At 35.6% G+C, this 22,492-nt stretch overlaps 1 protein-coding gene across 4 annotated transcripts in view; it reads left to right on the forward strand.

Annotated features, from left to right (window-relative positions):
* The first annotated feature begins 220 nt into the window (after window positions 1-220).
* Window positions 221-22,492, forward strand: part of LOC125062857 (hepatic leukemia factor) — a 90,501-nt gene continuing 68,229 nt past the window's right edge. For all 4 annotated transcript variants that reach the window (XM_047669063.1, XM_047669064.1, XM_047669065.1 and 1 more), the window contains exon 1: window positions 221-433. In XM_047669063.1, coding sequence (XP_047525019.1) covers window positions 334-433 — 100 coding nt within the window. In that variant the 5' untranslated portion in view covers window positions 221-333. The remainder of the gene's footprint in view (window positions 434-22,492) is intronic.

Consider the following 22,492-nt stretch of genomic DNA (forward strand, 5'->3'; position numbering starts at 1 on the left):
ATTTTACGATCAAAAACAATGAATTAAAAAGTACCTATATACTTGAAACGATGTTTAGAACCAAGTTCTAGTTTGGGGTTTGACGTAATGTTTTTGTGTAAGCGCCACCTTGTGAGTTGGCGCGGGACTAAGTGGGGAGTTTGGAGGAGGTAAAATGTGCGAGGTGCGGAGGCCAGCAGCGGGAGGGCGGTCACCGGCGCGGTGGCGTTCGCCAGAGTTCAATTATTTATTCGCCGCGCGTGCCGCGGGCCGTAGGTCGCTCGTGGAGTGCACACGGGGCCCGCGTCTCCCCGTCCGTCTCTCGTTGATCGCGTCTCGTGTTAAGTGACTAGTATGAGTGACAGGGACAGGTCGTCGCCCTCCCTCACGGACACCCCGCTCAAGACCTACATCGGCCGGCACGACGACGACTACCCCCTAATAAACGGAAACGGTGAGTACCAACCCCGTGCTCGTGCTGGGCGCGCACCGGCTCTAGGGCAGTAGGTCACGGGCCGCGTGCTAACTTCTTTGGGCTCCCTCCGCGCACTCGTTTTGCCGCATTGGGTCTGCTACGATTTCGATCGACCCGTCCCGACTTCTCAGCACTGAACATAGGTATATGTAGTAGGTGCAAAATTATGCGGATGTCGCGAACTGTCTCGTGGTAGTTGCTAGTGGAAAAAAGAGTGAGTGGGGATTGCCTTTGAGGTGGTGCAGAGGTATGGAGTCGGCGCCGCGGTTCTCAGCTGTCGTCGATCGATACCTGTGACCTTAAGATTCAGAAGTTTTCCAAACACTTTTTGCGAGCACTGAATGTTCCGAGTTTAAGAATTATTACGCATTCACGAATTAAAAGGTTAACTAACATTGACTAAGCGATTGCATTATTCAATTGTTTGTTTGTTAGTCTTAAATGTTATTCAGAAATCCCTAATCCGATTAACTATTTTATCCTATTTATCCTATGTCAGCAGCATCCGACAAAATCAGCATCAGAGAAATCTGACGAGCCAGTGTTTGTTGTCATGACGGTAATTCACATCGGTATTAGTTGAGCTAGTCGTTTGGGAACATATTATATTTTTGCCAAGGCGTAAGTCATGTGACCGCGGCGCATCGTGGACTTTTAGAATACTCCAACACAATAATATATGACTGAGTTTGCGACGTATCCCAGTCATGTGATTTACTGATTAATTATTATATTCGGATTTATTGAGTTATTTTGTTTACTAATCTCAAATAACTTCACTCATATAGGAACCGCCTACCTTCCTAAGAGATACGTTGTTATACGGACATTTGAACTGCGTTAGTCGAATTCCAATATTTTCCAGTTATATAGGTTTAATCGACAAAGAAATACATTTTTATAAATATATCTTATCGTGTGTTATAAAAATATCAGTCGTGTCGAAATCACTATGCTAACAGAGTTTCAGTGCCATCGAGTCACTATCGTAATCTTTTTAATAAAATAATAACGATTCAATCTTTAGCTGACGTTCGGCTTCGCCGATAACGAACCCATGGTTGAAGATAGCGGCGGAGCGGGGAGTGAGAGAACAATAAGAAAATAGATGATGTATTTGTGGAGCTCGAACGGTTATTATAAAATTAGAACGGCCAAGTTATTTGGGCAGGAACGTTGCTCTCACTGCGTCGTCGTTCATTATCAGCTTATCTTGCAGCGTCTCCTTGCTCCGTTTATGATTGATTTCTCTACGTTTGATGTTATCTAAACTAGTTTAATGTACAATATTCTAGTTTACAACATTTCGACGCTGAATTGGCTCACTAAATTGAATCGTTCTTCACATCAGTCGAGTCAGTATACATTGAAAAGAGCCTTGGCCATCGCGTTGGTGAAAATTACATTAATCAAAGTGTGAAGTACACCGTGACTGGTCCAACATTCATCTCGGTAACGCAACCTTGTGGTTGGAGATTAGGATTTTTTTATTGTGCCCTGGCATGACACCATTTCCCGGTACGCGTCACGGGAGATGCAACGCTCAATTTAAAATCAAATGTCGGCTCAAACCATCCATTCTTTTAATGACACGTTCGTAACATTCGCTAATTAATCTAAATGCCAGGGTTTATTATCGGCACCTATCTATTATCTTCGTCGATGTATTTATAAAATACGTACTTACTCGATAATTTTAATTAAGCGATTACGGGTCCTTTCTTTACGCATGCGAAGTAAACTTATTGAAATCTTACTTCTATCACGTTACAAATTCATTCAAAGATCACAATTGTAGAGAAATACATAGAACAATATTTGTAACAAAACTGGGCGAAAGTTGTCTACATCAAGTTTTGTACAAGAAAATCAAAAATTCTGTAAAAACAATCTATTTATATACTTGTGAGGCAATGATATAAGTTACGCTTAAATTACGCGCATTTTAATGAGTTGTTAATGACATCAGTTGATGAGGGTGATATACATGAATGAGGCCACACTTTAAAAGATGCCCATTTATTTTTCTAAAATACAAGTCCTGTATCACATACGTCATACACAATTTAGCTAATCTCGGTCTATTAAATGAAGCCAATGTTTGTAGTACTATTTTCACTTAATCTTCAATTGTTTTTTTTGAAAGACAAATGGTTAGTGGTGGTGGTGGAGATTCCGCAAGAGCAGATGCATTATCAGAAGCAGGTTATCAATAAGTTTTGTTGTACATAAAGGCAGGAATAGTAACTAAACTATACATTTCTGCGGTGAACATTCTACTGAAATTATAGCTTTAATTTCGATTATTTTGAATTTAGCTTAATAGCAGTTCGTTATGGTCATTTATCTACGCGAATAATTTACTATTTTCACTTACGTGCGCATGCAGGCATATGGAATCTTTATTAGTGATACATTGATAAACAGTTTTAGATAAATGCATTTGTTTTATTTTGAATAGTAATAATATTTCCGTAGGATTCGTTCAGTTAGGGTGTGACAGTATTAAGGACCGTGCGTCAATGCGTAGCGTCCCTCTGGCTTAAACCGGCTTTCCTCGGTATTGATTTAGCTGAATAAACTTTTTACCTTCCTCGCAGACGTGCGGTCACCCGGACCTATTACCGAATTAAGCAAATGGTAGCTTCTATTATTTGCTTTTTGCTTGCGAAATACGTGCCAGCAGCAGCAAGAATTTGTCAAATAAAGAATTTAAAAGTGAATTTCTATGAGATAGTCGACGCCGTCGTGCACCAAATACAATTTCCTCATAGACACATTGATTACTTATGGAAACTTCCTGCTAACAGTATAAAACCTAATTGTCATTCACGGTCAACAAATATAATAATGTAGGAATTAGCCGTTATTAGTGTGTATGAAAAGCTGATCTGTGGATGTTGTACTCGCAACAGTTTTGGATATGGATTATTTTCTTTGATATAAATGAGTCGTTAATATTGCATAGAAGAACTAAATTATAACAACTTTGATTCATTACTATATCATGAAATATACTAGAATCTTTCAGGAACGGTAATCTATAATATAAAAATGAATCGCAAAATGTGTTGGTAAAACATAACTCAACAAAGCCTGGACCAATTTGGCCAATTCTTATTTTATAATATTCCTTGAAGTACAAGGATGGTTCTTACGGAGAGAAAGATTAAAAGAAATTGAGTGAAAACGTCTAAAAACAACACTTTTCTATAGTCCCATACAAAATATTCGTAATAATACTTAAAAGTCAATTTGAACTTTAATACCATATCATAAAGTTCAAGTGTTAGTGGAGGGGTTCCGGGAAGGTAAATTTTTATTTTTTGATATAATGTATTTGTTGTCTTATCAATTTTCCTTTTTATCTTACTAGCTAGACCGGTGTCCCGAATAGCAGAATAAGTATTTAAAAAAAATAAAGAATCGACTGTTAGGCGGTACGATGTTCGCAAGGCCAGCTAGTATAACAATAATTATAAACAAGTAAACGCGCGATGGTTTGGTTTGGTTAACGCTATAGTGTCGATTTTGTTTGGCGCCGGTGGAATTGTGAAGAGTTCCACCAGAAACGTCCAGAGTAAAGTCCCTCATTAGTGACATCTCGTCAAGTGGGTCAGCGTCTCGGAGCGTTATTTGTGTCGTCTATTCTTTTTGTTTCGTTCTATTTGAGACACCGCTCAACGGACGACAACCGATGTCGCTACACATGTATTGTAACTTCTACTTTTGAAATTAAATCGGAACGGAACAAAATGGCTGGACTATAAAGACGTGGAAGCAAAGGAAGCAAAGGAAACAAAACTCATTTTCTTTGTAATATAAACATGGCTGACGCACAAAGGAAAGAAAAAAAATAAATCGAATATTAGTCAATGCAGCACGTTTCCCCTGTTTTTCCGACATTTTTTTATATTTTAAAAAATTCCCCGGCTTATTCCCCAGCTTTCTGGCGAGTGAGTGGGCGGCGGTACCACTCTGCATCTGGTAAGCCTCCTGCCCGTTTGCCCACAATAAAAAAATAGCACTTTTTTTAAAATTATTAGTTCACCATGTCGAGCAAAAAAAATATTGAAAACTTCGTTATATCGTTTCCGAGATCTAAAACTGTACGTGTTCAATTAGCTCGCAATACGGGGAAGTAAGTTATAACATATAGGTAGTACTATAAACTTGTTCCTAACAATTGCAAATCTAAACCGTCTATCACTAATCTAGACCTCGCTAGACCGGATTAAAAGGAAGTAATTATTCTCTGGCGTTTTAGAATCCCTGTGACATTTGCACAAAGACCAATTTTTGTATCATCGTGTCAGTTAAATGTCAGCCTAGGTAATTTAACTTTTATGCTAATTCTAATTACAATTACTAAATTTTTTATGATATAGCAACAATCATATAATTTAACCCAGCTTATAAATCCAAAAAAAAATAACAATAACTAACCTTAAAATATATTAAAAGGAGTCCCTTTAGCCAAGATCCGAAGATACTAGCAACGTTCCCCCTTTGAATAGCTAGACTAATTCTTTTCCGAGGTAGCTGCCAGCTCTTCGGTCTCCTGTGATGGGATATTTCATTAAAAAGCCTTATAGCGCTAGGACCCCACGGACCAAGGGTCTCGACAACGAATGGGACAAAATCATATTCAGATAGACACTGTATTTGCATGCTTTAGTTTTTTCAGCCGCATCACAAGGTTCCATGTAGATGGGAAGGGGATAGTGTAAAACTATTTTGTCCTATTATCATGTTGTGTTGTCTGTATCTAAAGAATACAATACGCAATAAACATGAATACCTGATGTTAAATTTCTCAGTACAACGTATCAGTGAAATAAATAACCGGTTTTAACAATGTTCACATTATCCTCAACGTATTCATACAATAATAAACGATATTATATTAGGCAGTTTATATTGCGTATTTGGGTTTATAGAAACCACATAAATGATTTTTAATTAGGTTTACTTTGTATTGTCTTTTATTGACATAACTTTCACACATTTGATAATAAAACAATTCTGTACCGGATTTCAGTTATGTATTTACAATGATTTGCTGTTTTAAAAGAGTACCGAGAGTTTTTTACGCCGGCTTTTTCTCTCGGCCTACACCCTCTGTCTTCTTTGCCGTTGAGTAGGGATGCCTTCAAATTCAAATTTAATGACGTGGAATAAGTGATACATGTATCTTATGTTCCATAATAAACATATTTTATTTTATTTTATCTTTTAGTCGATACCAACTCCGGGGAAAGAAATACAGATAATGCAACTTTTTCTACAGCTGTGACACTTTTTCACATTCAACACCTTTTGTCTTCAGTCACCGTGACCACGCACGCCGTAAAGCACGCGAAACGTCGGTTAAATTTAAAATTATGAAAAATAATTGTAATAACTTAAATCCGGTAAAAAAATTGTTTTATTATCAAATACCTTTACTTTTCTAATATTGAATTATTCCGAAATTGTAAATCATATTTTCGAGCTCGAACGTTTATTGGAATTTCTCACAAATGAATAAGTATTCTATCGTCTAGTGCTTCTTTTGTACATTTTTTCTAAAAATAAACTGAAAAGCCTTTTTGCGCATTGAAATGTCTAAGCTCTGCTTTTAATATGTGTACCTACACAATTATGTACTCTTATTTTTTGTATTCAATCAATTTGACGATGAAGGTAGAGAAAAAATTTGTTAATTTAGTTATGACATCTGATATGGTTTCTTAAATCTTTCTTAGAATTGTACTTTTTGAACTTCCGGTGATGATACAAAGTCGCTGTAGGCGTTTAAAATTCCATATTTTTTTAATATATTTTTATGTCATAGGAGGCAAACGGGCAGGATGTTAAGTGATGTTAAGTGATACCGCCGGGCGCCGCCCATGGACACTCACATATGCGTTGCCGGCCTTTCAAAATTGGTACGCTCTTTTCTTGAAGGACCCTAAGTCGGATTGGTTCGGAAATACTTCTGTGGGCAGCTGGTTCCACTTAGTGGTGGTGCGCGGCAAAAACTGATAAATTATTATTCATCAAGCAGTTGGGTGTGATTTTTATGTAGTTAACAGCAGCGCTGGTTTAGTGTTAATATAAAAATTAACTAATTGAGAAGAAAGAGTGACTTGCATAGAACACTAACGTAAAACTAAAAAGTCAGAAAAAAAATTCTGTCAACGTGTGATACATTATAGTGACTGGTCGAACTTGAATTCGTGTATGCGGTGATATTTGCAGTAGGTAATAGTTGCAGCTTTGCAAACTTATAAAATAAAACAGATGACGATCAAAATGGCGGAAAATTTCGTTGCCAATTCTTCTCGTCCGTTCTACGCCTTTGATTCGAGAACGCATAGTGAATTAAATTAACTTAGTAATTTATATTAATACTTCTTATTTGGGATGTTATTAAGTATAAGTTGACCATATGAAAACTAGGTACCTAAATATGTAAAGATAATGATCGAGTTAAAATAATATTTTATTTGCATACACAAAATTTTGATACGAATCTCGAATTACAACAAAATCTATAAATAAAGTTCACTGTAAATTCAAATTTCTATAACACAGAGTTAGTCTAGCAAGTGTTGCCAGCTTTTTATTGTATTGATTTTGTAATTAGACCATGCACTCATTGTATTTGTAATGCTCACAAACAAACATTTTTCATCAATCGTTTATTAAATTATTGTCAAACAATTGTCCACAGTTCCTTATTTCAAATTTTATTTATTAGACGAAGGCTGCTGTGCCTAGATAATACACATATTTATGTTTAAATAAAAACGCATATATAAAACGGCTCTTCCTAACAAGTCTATTTAATTGTAAATATCTGTACAAAGAGCAACGGCTATTCACGTTGGAGCAGGTTATTGAAGCGTGCGTTCGGTGAGCCGTGTCTAAATTGGATTTAGTGTGCGAGTGTCAGACGAATGCGAGCAGATCGTGGTGACAGGCTATTAGTGCCAGAATGTGTATATTGCAGTGTATCTGGACGAATGATTACTGAACGAATCTGCATAATACCTTCAGAGATTAAGGATGTTAAAATCATCCTGATATAAAACCAGCGCAGTGGAATCAGTCACCCACGTAGTCCTGGAATGCGAGGCTGTGACTAAACAACGTGAAGAAATCCTCGGAGTAGTGAGATCGCTCCGTGAAGCCTGTGAAATGACCACGATGCTTCTGTGCTTCTGGAAGGAAATGGGCTGGCTTAGTTAGTTAGGACTGTACGCACAACGGACCTAGTGAGAGTCTAAGTACGGAAACCACCAACCAAACCACATAAAAGCCTGTGCAAAAATAAACAAATTGATTGCTATTTTTATCACAGTGTGGCTACTTTAATATACCTCTATTAAATTATAGCAGTATATAATTTTCAACTGTATTTCCTTTTAATATTTAATAAGTGTATGTCATTAGTTTAAATCGTTTCTTTGTCGACTAATAATACACGTGACACAGTAATGCCTCAGTTCCCACACAAAGGGGGGAACCTACATTAATCTAGTATTAGACAAGGCTAGCCACCTTGTTAGTTCCTGCGTCGCTTCTGTCACACATAGAAGCAATCAGTTTGCTTAGTTCTGACGGATTATATGCGGGCAATACTGTTTGGATATTGAGTGATTAGATTTGCTACAGTCAGTAGTTTTGCAAGGACACAGCTCAATATTTGTTACAACGTATTGGTTTTATTATGAAATCTTTTGATTCATACTCAAAACAACTTATTCAGATAGATAAACAAGTACACTTATAAACGTCAACAGAAAAGATGTTACATTAATTGTAAATTTACATTTACTACCAGTTCGCAAGTCAAGGGCGTAGAGCGGGCAAGAAGAACAGGCAAGAAACTCTCCGCCACTCTTTTTATTCGCTAAGTTTTGAGTCATACAAATTGTTTGAAATGGAAATTTATCCCTTGGGATCGTTTAATTATTCGTCAAATTTATAAAAAGCTTTATTGATTAATTTACGTTTAACGAGAGCTTTGAATTTATTTAGTGATATGATATAATTTCCATATAAGGAGTGGTTTATCTTCTGAAACCTGGTTGGTCGTACGCTTAGCTCAGTTCTCCTTCGAGTATTATACTGGTGAAAGTCACCATTTGTTTTAAAATCGTTTGTATTTTTCCTCAAGAATATATTGACCGTATACGAATAGTGTTATAATCTTATAATATTCAATTCCTTAAACTTATTCCATAAAACAAACATCTAATACGCGTGATATAAAGAATATATTTAAGTCTTAAATTAATATAAGTATGTAAATGCTTGTCCTAGATATAGTAAATGATATTTCGAATTTATACATTTTAAACCTCTTTAGTATGAATAGACCTTGACTAAATGAAGTAGATAAATACGTTAATGATTTTTGAATTAAGAGACCCCGGCGGAACTCACAAAATTCTGGCATAAATGTTTGACGACATTACAAACACTAATGTGGAGTCTTGTAAGCCCAAAACTTACACAAGTCATCTCAAAAATTAAACATAGTCCCCAAGAATCGCATCAGCTCAAACCAATTGAGCCACGATGGCGTTTAGGTAGCCGGCACTTGACCTTGATCTATTTTACGAATTCCAATTTATTACTGACTCAATTGTTTTGTTGAGGACTCGTGTCCCGTTGACCTTTAATAACGGCAAAGCTGGCCTCAAGGCCAGGTAATAGGCTATTGGTGGGGAAAGCCGGGAAATAACGACCTCTACGACTGTTCTAAAGCCTTGGTAGTTCTTGGTAGTTATATATTATGCTAAAAAATAATTATCGATATTTTTCTCGGGCCTGGACTCGGTATTATCTTCTCTACGGATCTCAAATTGAATTTTCCAACGTGAAACTTTAATGAGGCTGTCATAAACATTATCTCGTCGACGTATAGATAAGAAAATACTAGACTGGTATTAATAGTATTTTATTGTCTATTTTGATTTGTTCAGCCACTCGCTTTCCATCTGTATTTTTTTATTTCTATGACTTGCAATTGTATTGTAATAAAAATGTTCATCTCAGTGAAATTTCAAAGAAAGAATGTTATTTGTTCTCTGAAGTTTGAAAAATATCCAGTTGAAATTGTAGATTTATAATTAGACAAGTAACAGCAACAAGTGGTGAAGCGTTGGATAGCGGTCGTGAAAATGTAAAAATTCAAAGGAAATAAATCAATTGAATGTTTTCGCGTTCTATTCATAAACTATGTAGAGGCACCTGCCTTGACACAATTTTCATCTCGTGAGATTTAATTTTTCTGAGCCCTGCTCATTGAAATCAGTCAATGGCGGTCCCGTGATTGAGGACCATTCTCTCTCAACAACTCGGAGACAACTCTCGAGACTTCAATCTCTCTCTTTACTTACGTGTGACAAATCAGTACTGACCTCGGCCAACATGCTAATTGTTAGCAAACAGTTCAGGCTCCATAATCGACCTTGAACATTCAGCGTGGGGTCACGCCTCAAGGTCATTTACATAGCCAGTTAGATATTTACTAAGATGGACGCATTTGATTAGGAAACCTGTTACCAAATTTAATTAATTACAAAATATTGAGAATAACTCTTCTCTACTTTAGGGAAATTGTAATCGGAAACATTAAATAATTCTATAACTATTGCATGTTATATGACTAATAAAATTTAAGCACATATTAATTGATTGGCGTCCACAAAATGATTTCGGTCTGATAAATTTAATAGTCAGTACAGTCCGAAATGATATACAACTTCAGGTATTTATTGAATAATATTCGCCACGCCTATAAAGAAAGCCTGAGTGAGCAAATTGTATAGCCTTGACTCGTACAACATGATTTAAAATTTGCTTTCGTGACAAAAATACTAAATCAAAGAGAAAATATAAATACTGTACGTAATCTGATCTTTTGAAGTAATACAAGTGGAATGTCGACTTCAAATTCTTATTACGTTACGCCATAAATTTGGCCATTTAATAAATTGACACCAATAGTTAAACTGTATGTGTATTTAGAATCAGTTCCGTTATCGATGCCGATAGAGTTGGGTTATTCCTACGTTTACGATTAGATTACGCTTGATCGCCACTTACAATAATTATGATGGAAATTGAGTTCGAAATTAGTGCTAATGAATTTTATGTACTTAATATGTACTCTCTATACCAGAAACGCTCTTTTATAAATAAATTGCTGGAAAATCTGATTGACGCTACGTTCTCGCAATTTAATATCCATGTCAATGAATACTTAAAACAAATATAAATAGCAAAAGCAATTTATTCAAAATTGCATTTTCGGATATTAATTCTACAACTACAGCCGAACGCGGACTAATGACTATATTTTGCAATATATTTCCAGTTACAGCAAACATTAATTATTTATACAAGTTGCCGCGAGGGTTATCCTGGTCGGTTCTAACAATGTCCAAACTAATATCGTGATAGAGGTCGGAATAAACCAGAAATTGGTCTGTATCATCCCTCTTAAGAATATCATCATAACCTGTGGTTAGTAATCGATGTATTTTTCGACTTTATTCGGTTTTCATAGCGTCGTCGAGTATTTTCTTAAAGGTCTCCTGTTAAAAAAAGAGCGTGTATACTAAGTACACATGTCAGTGAAACTTCTTTGGCAAATTTTTAAAATTGTTCATATTTATACAAATCTAAAACGTTAGATTTCCGAGACTAGGAGGGTAAAAAGGAAGATATGTTAGAAATTTAATTGTCATTAAAATATTAAAAGTGTCGAAAATTAATACAAATTATAAATGTAATTTATTTCTTCGATAATAAAAACACGTGGCATTTCAATTTACAATTCCTCATTTGAGATTTCAATAAATTATTTTGCATAAAATATAAAATTGAAATATTTTATAAATTCTCTTTACGAAATGTAAATGTTAATTTTAAAAATAGAAATAAATAAGGTAATTCGCCCTTCCCACTCTCTCTCAATCGGTCTCAACCGCTCTCTCCCTTTTTTTTTTTTTAATCTTATTTATTTTATAAGCCATACATCTAATGATTAAGGCGGCTTAAAAATATAAAAACGTTGGCAAAGGTTTAAGTATTACTCTAACAGTTTACTAGTTAACGAGCATTTTTATAGTATTCAGATCTAAGGTTCAATGAGTCTATAATATAACTAATAAATCTATCACTAAATTCGGCAGTGAACTCTGAACATCGAGTTTCCTTTAGGAAATCCAACCTAGCACCGCTCTCTCCCTTGTCTTCGACAAAAATGCTACACATCTTCGTGACGTTTCATCCGTAAAAATTTTACCCTCATGCACCTAAAGAAGTTTCACTTAAAAAATTTATCCAGTTCAACACATAAAATGGCTATTGCCTTGTCTTACAGTCGCCAGCACGTCGTTGTCCTTGTGTTTTTTGATTCGACGATGCGTATAACATTAAAATCTGTTAGCCACCGCGGTTACTACCCTGCCGGTTTTAACATCGGCATAAATCGGTATTGAACATCGTTTGAAGACTTTCTGAAAAGGTTCCGCGAGTCTTACAATATCGTCACATTTAGAGATACAATTCGAAGGAAGCCTTTATATTTTAATATTATAAAATTAATACAATTATAAAGAAATTATTTTTCTCTTCCCGTAAGGATCAGACGAGGTATTTATGTAATAGTGGTGCAAGAAAGACAATATTAACCAACCACATAAACTATCGGCAATAGTCTTAGAAATATCAAGATTACTTGGAATTAAAAAAGATAATAAAAATCTTACTGTTTTGTGAAATTGAGAAGTACGGATCCATTATAATGTCGTACGAGGAGGCTTGTGGGGTATTGATCCTCGCGTCTGCCTTGCGAAACTCCTTGCGGAGTAAGTGACACAATTCACCCTAACGTATATATTATGATAGTTACTTTATATTATTAGTAAATTAATAATAAATATATTTCTACCACTACATTGTGAATGAATGCTTGTGAAATGAGAAACAAAACAAAGAAAACATTTCATATAAGTTTAATTTTGCAATAGGTACTTGTGGGAAAAAAGAGTGCGTTTACTTATGTACGCGCGTAAGAAGTTATACTTCTTTGGCATTATTAAAAATAGTTTTTGATTGCATGCAAATAATTAATTACAATTAAATAGTCAAAGACTGGAAAAGGAGTCATTATAGTCAATAAAGTTCAGTTTACATTTGAAAAAATTAAATAAATAGACTGCCCTTTTTGGTCGGCCCGCAAGCTCGTTTGCCCCCCTATTATATATAAAAAAAATATATATTTATTATTATTCTCTTACATTAAGAGTAATGTAACATAAATTCTATTATTATTCGAATTTTGTTTTTAAATCATGTCCAATGCTGTAGCATCTCCCGTGGGCAACTACATTCTGTTAATTTTGTGTCACGGTGCGCGCGCATCGTAAAATTTCACTCTCATAAATTTTTCATAACGCGCCTAAAGAAGTATAACTTCAAAAATGAAAAATAAAAAAAAACATAAAAATAATATAAAAACAATCCTTGATGCAGATTACTGCTTTAATTTCAGCTCGATCGGTGCAGACCTTTTTGAGTTTTTGAAGCGTACACAAACCAACATAACATTTTTTTATATATATATAACATTTGACACAAAAAATACGATTATAGTTAAGAAGGTTTTGGGAGACTGGTTTTCATCTAGGTAAGAACCTGTGATATGGATATAGATATTCCATTCCACAACATACTGAGTCATAACAAAATAGTACTTAGTTAGTATCAACGAAAAGAGAAATAATTAATTGCCGTGGTTACATGTAATTGTATTTCGAATGTTGCTTACGTTCACTATAAAAATACATTTGAAGTTATATCACGTTTCATTTATATATAGAAACTAATTGTCGCGCGGTGCGCTAAGCCGCATGCGGTCGGCGAGGTTGTGGTGTGGGGGGTTAGGGGTCACTAACTATGAATTAAAATGTCACATCGACTAAATGAAGGAGAGGATTTCGTAATGGAAATACCTGTCAAATAATATAATGCTTTCAATTACTTTTCACTAAGTCAATTCGTTAGTAGTTAGTAGATTCGTTGGGTAACTCGCAGCCCGGGGGCTGAGGACAGTATATAATTAACTAGCGGACCCGACACACGTTGTCCTGCATGACATTTCAAGCGATTAGGATATTAAACAAAGTATGAAAGTAAAGACTGCAGCGCCATCTGCCGGATTGATTTGTGAATCTAAAACCATCCAGAGTTCCAACCAAACACATACAAAAAAAATCATTCATATCGGTGCAGCCAAGAGGTGTTCAGTGACATACACACGTACAGTAGAGTTATATATAAGCTATCTTTTAAGTTAGATCAAACTGCAAACGGTGTGTAAATTTGATTGAAATCGGTTAAGTAGTTTAGGAGTCCATAGCGACAAACAACGTGACGCGTAATTTGTATATATGTATTAAGATGAACCCGACTTGATACACGTCCCATAGATATATGGAAGGTTTTCTTTGAAATTTATATCTCTCTCGGATATAGACACGACATACCCTGGCGAATTTCTTACCGCAAAAGAGTCTACATCTCTTCTATCGATTTCATTCACAGAGTAAAATAAAACTCCCCCAAGTTCTAGATTTGTTCCGTCCCCACATAGCTATTCCGCCTATATAGCTTATCGCGCGAGAAACACCAAAGGTGCACTATGATAACCAACTTTTTTCTGCCATTTTGAATTTGTTTTCACTACCCGTATCTAAAGCTAAAACTTCTCTATAACTTTTGTAAAACACTCCAGTTTAATCTTTTACGGTTTTGCCAGCTCGTTGGCGTCTTCAGGGAAGCGAATGGAAAGATCCAGATTAAATAACTGTCTCTAAATTTCGAAAATATTATTCAGCATAGCGCCGGTTGCTTCAAACAATTTTTCCAACATTTTACTTTGACATTCTTTTGGTAAAGTCTCGGAAGTTTAGCTCACCAAGAGATACAGATAGCGCCTTTTAGTTCAATAGACTCAACCAGGAAAGACTTTGAATTTTATTTATTTATTTTTATTTTTACATTTAAGGTACAGAAACAGAAAACAGATTGGTTAAATACATTCAGTTATTACACACTAAACAACATTTGTAAACCTGAAGTCTAATTAGATCTGTACACAGCATTTTAGTGGAATCTTCAGTGCTGGTTTACCAAATATTAACAATTACATGCAGTATATAATATGTACATATATATATAGATGTACATTTTATTAAATAAAATAAAATATAATAATAAAATAATATACATTGAAATAAATAACTAAACTTAACATAAACTAAAATATATTATTAAAAGTCCCTTTAGGCAAGGTTCCGAAGATACTGGCAGCGTTCCCCCTTTGAATTGCTAGACTAATTCTTTGTCCGAGGTAGCTGCCAGATCTTCGGTCTCCTGTGATGTCGACTAACCTTTTTGAAATATCTTTAAAAAGCCTTAAAGCGCTAGGACCCAACGGAGCAAGGGTCTCGACACCGAAATTTTAAAATTAAATTCATGAAATTCCTATATTATATTATAATATTAAACTTAATAAAAAAAAATAGAAAAATTTAATGACAAAAAAATTAAGTTATTCTGGTTGCAAGTCTGCACCGCGAATAATCTTTCTAAATTCATAACTACTATTGTGAAAAATATCAACATGAAAACACAGAATTATAATACTTGCACATTCTAGCGAGCGGACCATTCTGGCATACATTGTTGTTCCTTCTGGGTATCATAAATAGACGTGGGTTACGCACAGAACGCGTCGGCACCTTGATGTCAAGTTTATCCAAAAGATAGCTGTCAAGTGAGCCATTTGCTATTTTATGTAAAGTGCACAGGTTGCTCATTTAATATGAAATGACATACACTTAGAATAACAATATGGAGCGCTTTCCTAATTGATAATTCCCATTTGACGAAAAATAATCATACATTCTTATCAACATATGAAATGTAAGTAAGTAATTGTAACTACTTCGTACAGACCACCTCACGTATTCGTGCCGCTCTATAGAGCAGAAAGTTGGGTAGTGACTTAGAAGAATTCACTTCATTTAAAGCGAAATACGCTTACAAAAGATATAACATTTTTAACCGATTTTATACTTCTTAAAAATAAATTAAAAAAATAAATCAGTGGCGTTACAACCTCTTTAGGTCTGGGCCTCAGATTTCTGAATCTGTTTCATGATCATCTAAGTTGTTTTTCACCGTTGAATGCGCACATAGAAAGAACGTCCATTGGTGCACAGCCGAACCGAACCTACGACCTCAGGGATGAGAGTCGTACGCCGAAGCCAACACTGCTCTACTTAAGAAGTATACATATATGTTTACTTAAAAACACATTCATTCAATGTGCTAATTATTAAATACGTTAACTTATCAGGGTGAATTTACAACAAATATTTTATTGGGATTAACTGTTAAATATGAAAATATTATGACTTAAAAATATTCAGACATACAGCGTAAGGCTTTTTTACCATATTTTTTATAATAATACAATGGAGATGACGGATTTTAAACCTAAACAACGTAAAATGAGTTCTTTTTAAAATACTTTTTGCTAACTTTATATATATTTCGATTCAAATAAAGAACTATCTTGGTCAGTTAGGTTTGATCAGATACTGTTTCCCTGGTCACAATATAGAATTCGTAATCTATGAGCTGTTCAGCATCATATAAAAGCTGACAACGTGGGAGCTGAACTTCAGCAATTAGTGTCGTTGCATTATCTGTGTCCGAGTCACGTGCGTTAGTCATTAATGCCGATTTGTTCACCGAATTGATTTTGCCCACGCATCACGCGCCTCATACATACATAGTTGATACTATGTACCTAGTTATTTGGCTTTGGCCGGATATTGCAGTTTCTCGATTACAATATAGCTTTATATTAATTCCTATAATCAACGTAGATAGTAAACTTCTTTCTGGTTTAATAATCACGTTAAAATTGTACTAAACTATAATATCATAGTTTTTTGAATTTATTATCTATACATTTTTATGTTAAACCAAATCAATTTTTGAGGATTTTTGTAAAATAAGATAGCTATTATCGTTATCTTATTAGTTTGAAACTAGTATCAAATTTTAAAATAATGTACGGTCAAAGTAGTCCAAGGTAACAGTGGGAAAGTTAGGTTTGAGTTAATCTATTGCGCACACTAAGCTACGTAGCAACAAACTAAAGCCTATACGTAAACTAATATATGAGCAGTGTTGGCCTAGTGGCTTTAGCATGCTACTCTCATCCCTGAGGTCGTAGGTTCGATCCCCAGCAGACTTTCTTTCTATGTGCGCACCTAACATTCGCTCGAACGGTGAAGGAAAGCATCGTGAGGAAACCGAAACTAGCCCCAAAAAGTCGACAGCGTGCGTCAGGCACAGCACCTTGAAAAATGATCAAAAACCAGAAATCTGAGGCCCAGACCCAAAAAGCTTGTAGCGCCACTGATTTTTTTATTATGATAGGTAAATATATAATCCATTAGGAGTTTAATAGATCCCGTAACCGTCAGTCTGCTTCAGTAAAGTCAATCGTTTTCTAACCGAGCGTTAATCCCCGCTGAGTTGCTCAGATATATATATAATGGATAACTCTCACCTTTGGATGCTGCATTTAATTTTGAAGTACTGGGTGAATTACTGCGGAACAATAAGGCATAAAAAATATATATAGAAATTTTATCATAGAAGTGTTTTACTCTCTCGATCGACTCTAGCATGTCGATGCTGAACATGATCTTACTATATTGTGGTTAACGGATGGGATCGTACAACATGAGCATGGGCTGCAAGTCCTGCCCACAACACCGCATGGGGCTCCGAAGTCTGTGTCTATTCTTCCAGATAAACGTACCTATATGGGGCCGTTCAAGTATTGCGTAAGTACTATAGGGGGGTCTTTGATTTTCTAATTTGGTGATTACGTCATTAATTATTTACTTTTTTACACATACTACCCACCCGTCGTCTATGCTTTAAACGAAATGCATTTTCGAGGATTCCTACAAAAAATTAATACGTTTATGTACTATTATTTTTGAGAGCTTTGCTTACTTTTGCTGACAAGAGGAAGGGGGGGGGGGGGGGGGGGGTTTAATTGCAGTAAATCTGCTTACGTAATTCTTGAACGGCTGATATATATAACAGTTCCATTCGATATGGTTGAGCTTAATTTTAGAGGTAAACGTAAGCTGTCTCAATCCGATTCAATGTTCAAACTATATTATATTCTGACGTATGCCCACAACAAGTAAATATCTCCCGGCACCGTATTCAATGCAATAATCACCTCCCATCATTGCTCCCCTCCTGACAAATCAATGACTTTACCAGTACGATTAGCACGTGGCGCATTCAAGGTACCTAGGTACCTATATTAGCTTATTTTCTCGCTAATTAAATAAGTTGGAATCGAGGTATGCTGTCTATCGGAAATAGCTTCTATTTTCTGCGATGCGACAACTGGAAATTCCTCTTGTATAGACGACTTATCCGGTTCTATTTACGTACCTTTCTAACCTCGCCCTACCTTTTAAGAAAAGTGAATTCGCTAAAATTAAGGGAACTAATATTCTTAGATTTAGTATTTTTATCTAATACATAAAATTCTTGTGTCGCGGTGTTTGTGGTTAAACACCTCCGAAACGGCTCGACGGATACTCATGAAATTTTGTGTGCATTTTGGGTATGTCTGAGAATCGGACAAAATCTATTTTTCATCCCCCTAAATGTTAAGGGTAGTCCACCCCTAAATTTTTTTTTTTTTTTAGATATTTTTTCTGTTTTTATTTTTTTATGATACAGCATTAAAACATACATACAACCCCTAACTTTCACCCCTCTACGATCAACCCCTATTTTTTTATTATAAATGATATACATGGCAAAATGACGTTTGCCCGGTCCGCTAGTTTACTTATATATGCTGAATATAAATTAATGTAACAATAAACAATAACTAACCTTAAAATATACTATTTAAAGTCCCTTTAGGCAAGGTTCCGTAGATACTGGCAGCGTTCCCCCTTTGAATAGCTAGACAAATTTTTTGTCCGAGGTAGCTGCCAGCTCTTCGGTCTCCTGTGATGTCGACTAACGATTTTGCTATGATCCTAGGACCCCACACACCAAGGGTGTGTTCCGGCCCTGTATTTGCATGCTTAATTGTGTAAGAATTTTGTAAAAAGAATTTAAAAATCAATTGTCGCGTCTGTTAATAAAACTTCCCTTGAGTTTAAATGAAAATTTCCTTATATGTCTGCGATCAACCGCAGACACTAGGGTTGAAATTTTTATCGAGTCCGGGCCTTGGCACGGGCTCAAATGTACTAGTTTTGCGATATATCTTCCTGAGTTGCAATAGATGTTGCCATCCCTCTGGTAAATCGCTGCGGAAACAACTCTAATGTGTGGCTCGAACAATAAATGCTTATCCGCCAATATTCGACCATATTTAGCATCTCTTGGAATGAAAATTAGTTAGTAGTAAATGTTATCTTTTTAGATTTAGGACTCTGTAATTAAATTCACCAATACGGTTGTTTAGTATATCTGTGAGAATCACGTGAATTAGCTCGCCAGGCGGGGGCGTTGCGCAGAAGGGTGCGGGTGAGGGGGCAGCGGCTATTCATGCAAGTAGCGCTTTGGGATTTCAGTTTTCATTCATTTCTGAACACACGATACACATTTTTAATATTACACACTGTATACAAGCGATTCTATGTCTAAAATGTTCGACGCATATTGGAAGTTCTTATTTATACTTTGTTTCATTTTAATTAAATTGGGCTGGAGGTTTAAATTTGTATTTGACGTTACTTATTTTTATTTACTATTATATATAAATTATTCAGTAAGAACGAGGATAATATTTATTATTTTGCGATAAAAAAAAGCAAAATAAATTTGTTGAGTTCGTCTAATGAAGTAATTAACAAGTTATTCCGTGGCAATAATCATCGATTAAGCCGCCAAGAAATCTCGGTTTAATTGCTATTATAGAATCATATTTTAATATAAACAATTGATTTAAAGCTAAGTTTCGTGTCAAAAGGTTCTTTTTATGAACGGGTATTTTTGTTTAGAATTGTTGTTTCCCGTAGCACCAATTAGTAAGTTTTTAAAGTGTCATTAAGCGCGCTTCAACTGTTTTTAAGTTAGTTGGGTCGTTTCACATCGCTTTTCTTCTAAACAACATTTCTCATTCCTCAGCAGAGTAACTTTACCTATTTTTGTACTCGAAGATAATGTAATAGATGAGATAATGTATGTCGAACGGAAGCGAATAAATCGTATTTGTGTATAAATAACTCGGCTTGTAAACATGAATGTGAAGCCAACGCGCAGCGCCGGGCCGTCGACACTTGTGGTGTTTCTGTAAAGCTTAGCCGAGAGTGCAAGGTATCCGTTACTGACCTACATTATATCATAATACTATGTTGCCTTATCACCATGTGACATATCGCCCGAAACAAACTGTTGTTATGCGAAAGACCGATTCTTTCAATTTTGTTAATGTACTGCTGCTGCCCGAAGTATTTCCAAGCTGTCCTTCAAGAGCGTACCAATTCTTGAAAGGCCGGCAACGCACTTGTGAGCCTCCTGCCCGTTTGCCTCCTATTAGGTACTTAAAAGAAAGCTAAGGCCTTTGTCACTAACTTTCATTGTGAGGTACTCCGAGAAGTGGAAGTCGAGGGCTGACGCTGCAGCGACAGCGTAGTCAATTTAATTGCATCAGATAAAAGATTTCATTTTATTTGTATCGTGAGTACTTGGGGCGCTTTACAAATCGCAATTAAGCACGTTCGTCCAACAATTACTGCGCTTGCTCATCAATTTAAACCCTCCCCGGTGCCGACAGTAGACTGCTCACTGCAGCACACCCCTAACTACTGAATATTACATTGGTTTTTTAACCACGACTTCGTCTACAGCGATAAGTGGAAGATTGCTTGGTTTTTTCAAAAACAAAAGACTATCTTATGTGTTATTTGTATGTATTTATTGGCTGTATGACTTAGCGATTAAAATGAGTGGTGGAAAGTTTCTTGCCAGTTCTTCTTGCCCGCTCTACGCACTTGACTTGCGAACTGGTAGTAAATGTAAATTTACAATTAATTTAACTGCTTTTTTGACGTTCATAAGTGTACTTGTTTGTAATGTACTTTATTAATTCCGCAATACCCGTTCAATTAAGCCTGTCGCTAAGGGTACTTGCGTATAATATGGCCATAACTATATAAGATAACTAGCTGACCCGGCAAACGTCGTTTTGCCATGTATATTATTGCTAGGAAACATTTTTTTAGTTCAATAAAAATAACTATCTACTATAATAAAAAATAGGGGTTGACCGTAGAGTGGTGAAGATTAAGGGTTATATGTATTTTTTTATGCCGTAGCAAAAAAAATAAAACCAAAAAATTTAAAAAAAAAAATTGATAGAACAACATTTAAACCTCAGTATTAAATATAGCCTTTATTGACAATCTTGTAAGTTACATTTCATCTTATTTCTACTTAGTTATTAACGAAATTTAGTTAAAGTAAATGTAAATATAATAATATTATTTCCTTTTAGACATCCGTTTCCTGATTGTCTTGCTTTTCAGCATAGGCCTCACCAAGTGTTCTCCACAAAGATCTATCTCTTGCTTTCCTCATCCATGTCGCTCCTGCCAATCTTCCCATCTAAGATGTTGTCTACCTTTACTTCTCCTTTTATGTCTAGGGCACCATTCCATTACTTCCTTGGTCCATTTTTTCGTATTACTTCTTATCAAATCCCCCGCCCATTTCCATTTTAGTTGATTATTCGGTTTTTAATGTCTATAATTTTTGTTAATCGAACTTTGTCTTTTAGTTTTATGGTGTTGACAAGTTTCTAGTGATTGAATATTTTTGTTTGTGCAACTCCTGGCAGTCGACTTAAAGGGTTTTTCTGTCTTCTTAGACTTCTATAGGATAGTCTTTGTATGTGGATGTTAGGGTTGCAGTGACCGTGCCGCTTGCACTTGATATTGGCCGAAGCGTATAACCACCCGGTGCATGCGCATAGAAGACTGCGGCCGGTCGCATCAGGTGGCAATGACACAATGATTACGATTCGTGACCTAGATGTGCCTAAGAGTCGTGAGGAGGTTGCCAAGTGACGAGGCGAGCGGCGCTAACTCAATTAGCGTTAGGGCTCCGCCGCGGGCTCCGAACCGGACCACTTACCGTGGCCCCAATCACAGATCTGAAACTCCGAAAGGATTAGTAGCGTTATAAAAATAATGCGGGTCGTATTGGTTGACTGAATGAGCCCGTAACATCAGACAACCATCATAGAAGCACGATACTAGTATTCTAGTGTTGGTTGTTCGTTACCTTCCGATTACGAGATGACACACAAAAATTGTTACCCTACTAATATTATAAACGCGAAAGTTTGTATGTATGGATGGATGTTTCATACTCTTTCACGTAAAAACTACTGATTGGATTTTAATAAAACTGTACATTAATATAGCTTATACATCAGAATAATACATAGGCGACAATTTATAAAGATATTGTGTGAATTGTCCAAAATATCAAGTAAGTAGAAAAAATTCTACCATCTGCGTGCTATTCTGGCGTACGCTGCCAAAACCGCTAGAGTTACGCATATGCAATGTATGATGGAAATGTTTATCTTCAATAGTCCTACAAAAAGCCCACCACATTATATATCTATGTCTTATGTGAAAGCCATTATAGCCAAAATAGTGAACCATAACTACAATAAAAATTTATAATTTATTTCAAATGCACATTTGGTAGTAATAAATTGATTCCTATATGAAAATAGATTACTTGAACGCTTCTAGTATTTAATGTAGATAATAGATTAAAAAACAGAATTAAAGCAAGATTTATTTATATGTATTATATGTATAATACAATTATTATAAAGAATATAACATTTAGCAAAAAATAAAAATGTCCTAGTGTATTATA

This window comes from Pieris napi, chromosome Z (genome assembly GCF_905475465.1).
Source record: "Pieris napi chromosome Z, ilPieNapi1.2, whole genome shotgun sequence".
Taxonomy (NCBI): Eukaryota; Metazoa; Arthropoda; class Insecta; order Lepidoptera; family Pieridae; genus Pieris; species Pieris napi.